The sequence below is a fragment of the Cyprinodon variegatus genome, unplaced genomic scaffold, assembly GCF_000732505.1.
Source record: "Cyprinodon variegatus isolate N-32 unplaced genomic scaffold, C_variegatus-1.0 Scaffold1483, whole genome shotgun sequence".
Classification (NCBI taxonomy): domain Eukaryota; kingdom Metazoa; phylum Chordata; class Actinopteri; order Cyprinodontiformes; family Cyprinodontidae; genus Cyprinodon; species Cyprinodon variegatus.
The window spans coordinates 80,673-82,973 of NW_015151936.1; the positions used below are offsets into that span (position 1 = coordinate 80,673).

Consider the following 2,301-nt stretch of genomic DNA (forward strand, 5'->3'; position numbering starts at 1 on the left):
TGTTTTTAAATGTTTAGAAATTTCTTTCATTTTCAGTCCATATATAATTGGATTGAACAAAGGGTGATACAGAACTATTTGCAGAGTCATTATTAATCTAGCAGGTTTTGGAAAATTGGACTCCATTCTTGCTATAGTTACATCATACACAGCCAAATAGGAGAAGCTTATTAAAATGATCAGGTGGGGTACGCACGTCTCAGCAGCCTTTCTCCTAAATGACTTACAACTCCGATAAGATATCACAAATATCTTTGTATAAGTAAAAAACGTAAAAAGCATAGGAAGTATGACCAGATCAATTAAGGCAACAACCCCTAAAACAGTGAGTGATTTTGGTTTTAGACACTGAAGTTTAAAAATTGCATTATTACAAAATATTCCACTTAAATTGAAGTGACATATTTTAGTGTAGGCACTCAGTATTGCCTCTGGTGCAATGTGACAAGCAGGTACAATCCAAGCCAGAACCAGGAGAACTTTAACAGTTGATTTTCTCATTATGGCTGAATATCTCAGAGGTTTACAGATTGATACATATCTGTCAAATGCCATCACTGCTAACAACCAGAACTCTGTGCCCCCAACAGAATAAAACATAAACAACTGTAAAAGACAACTTGAGATTGAGATTATTGGTTCTTCAGATAAAAAGTCAATCAAAAGTTTTGGGTAAACAGTTGTGCTGTAGAGAACACAGTTAGTTAACAAAGCTGCAATAAAAATGTACATCGGCTCATGGAGGTTTTCGTGAATCCAGATAAGATATACAATAGTAGCATTGCTGCATATGATCAAAACATACACTGTAAACAAAACAGAAAAATAAAGGTATTTGTATTTATTCAGCTCTATGTATCCAGTCAAAGTTATGTGGGTAAAATTTAACTCATCCATAAATATATATATTTAAATAGACTAGTCCTGTTGTTAGTACGATACAATGACTCTTTTCGAAGTAGCAAGAAGTCTGTTCTCTTAATAACCTTAATTCAAATGAAATATTTTGTGAGTGGATATCTTTTTTTATTGCCTCACCCCTCCCAGGATCTGAACGCTGGGGACTTGCTACACTACACTTTACATTATTGTATCATGATATGATATTTCAAGCTCACCATATTAATCAGATTGGTATGGAGTGTAATTTGCTTCATTATTTTTGCAAGCAATGATGATGTTTTCTAAATCCAAATGAAAAAAAACACGTTTTGCAAATTGAAACATGACAAAATCCCATCTCATCCTTGTGTCATTTCATTTATTATGGTGTTCAACCATGGTTTTAACCTTCTTAGTACATAGTATCTTATTTTAGTTGTGTTTCATTGGTTTTAGTCAAGATGTTTTAAATGAAATATGTTTGACTATAAGCTGAATATATTTTTTTAATAAACTCTTATATTTTTAATGGAAGTTGTGGTGAATTTATTCTATATCAAATAGGCAGAGTTTTCTGTTTGATAATGATTTGAGCTTTATCCACACTTTTGTTTGTTGTTCTAACATATAGCCAATAGGGCGTGTGTTCACAAAAAATATATGCTAGTCCGAATATCATCTGTTTAAATAACACATTTACCACCCATACTGGGGTGGGCATTAAATCTATTAGAATTCCACAACATTATGCTGATAAAAAAAACAACATGTGAAGAATAATACAGACCTTTGCCTTTGTGCTGAAGCTTAAAAAATTATTTCAAGTTTTGTGGGATATGTTATATATGTCAGTTTTTGTTGAGTTTTTGTGATATATAATCTTGCCTTATTGACAGTGGTGTCAAAAGTACAAACATTTGTTACTTAAGTAGAAGTATAGATACTGCAGATTAAAAACACTCTGGTAAAAGTTGAAGTATCAACTTGACCTCTTTACTCAAGTAAAAGTGAACAAGTATGTGCTCCAAAAACTACTTAAAGTATGAAAGTATAAAGTAACATAAAAAAAAATAGCCAGATGCCACTATATGAATTGAAAGCTCAATTTTACGTCTATGTTGTGATTTTATGTTAAATTCTATTCCCAGCCCGCTGGGAATTTATGTTTCTGATACTTTAAGATGTTTAATGCCCTCCCCTGTAGGGGTGGTAAAATATCTTATTTAATCAGATATTATTTCAGCTGTTATATACTGTTTATGACACACAGTCCTACTAACTGTGTGTTAGAACAATAGATAAAAGAGTGATTTGAGCACTAATCATGGTCAAACAGTTATTTCTGCACATACATGGAATAAATTCACCACAACTTCTGTTCAAAACATAAGAGTTTATTAACAAAAATCATTCAGCTCC

At 32.1% G+C, this 2,301-nt stretch overlaps 1 protein-coding gene across 1 annotated transcript; it reads right to left on the reverse strand.

The window, feature by feature from the left end:
* On the reverse strand, positions 1-903 carry LOC107103591 (olfactory receptor 13C2-like; the record flags this gene model as incomplete). The annotated part of the gene is made up of 1 exon (XM_015403359.1): positions 1-903. A coding segment is annotated over exon 1 (897 nt), but the record flags the coding sequence as incomplete, so codon positions are not given.
* Positions 904-2,301: the final 1,398 nt, after the last annotated feature.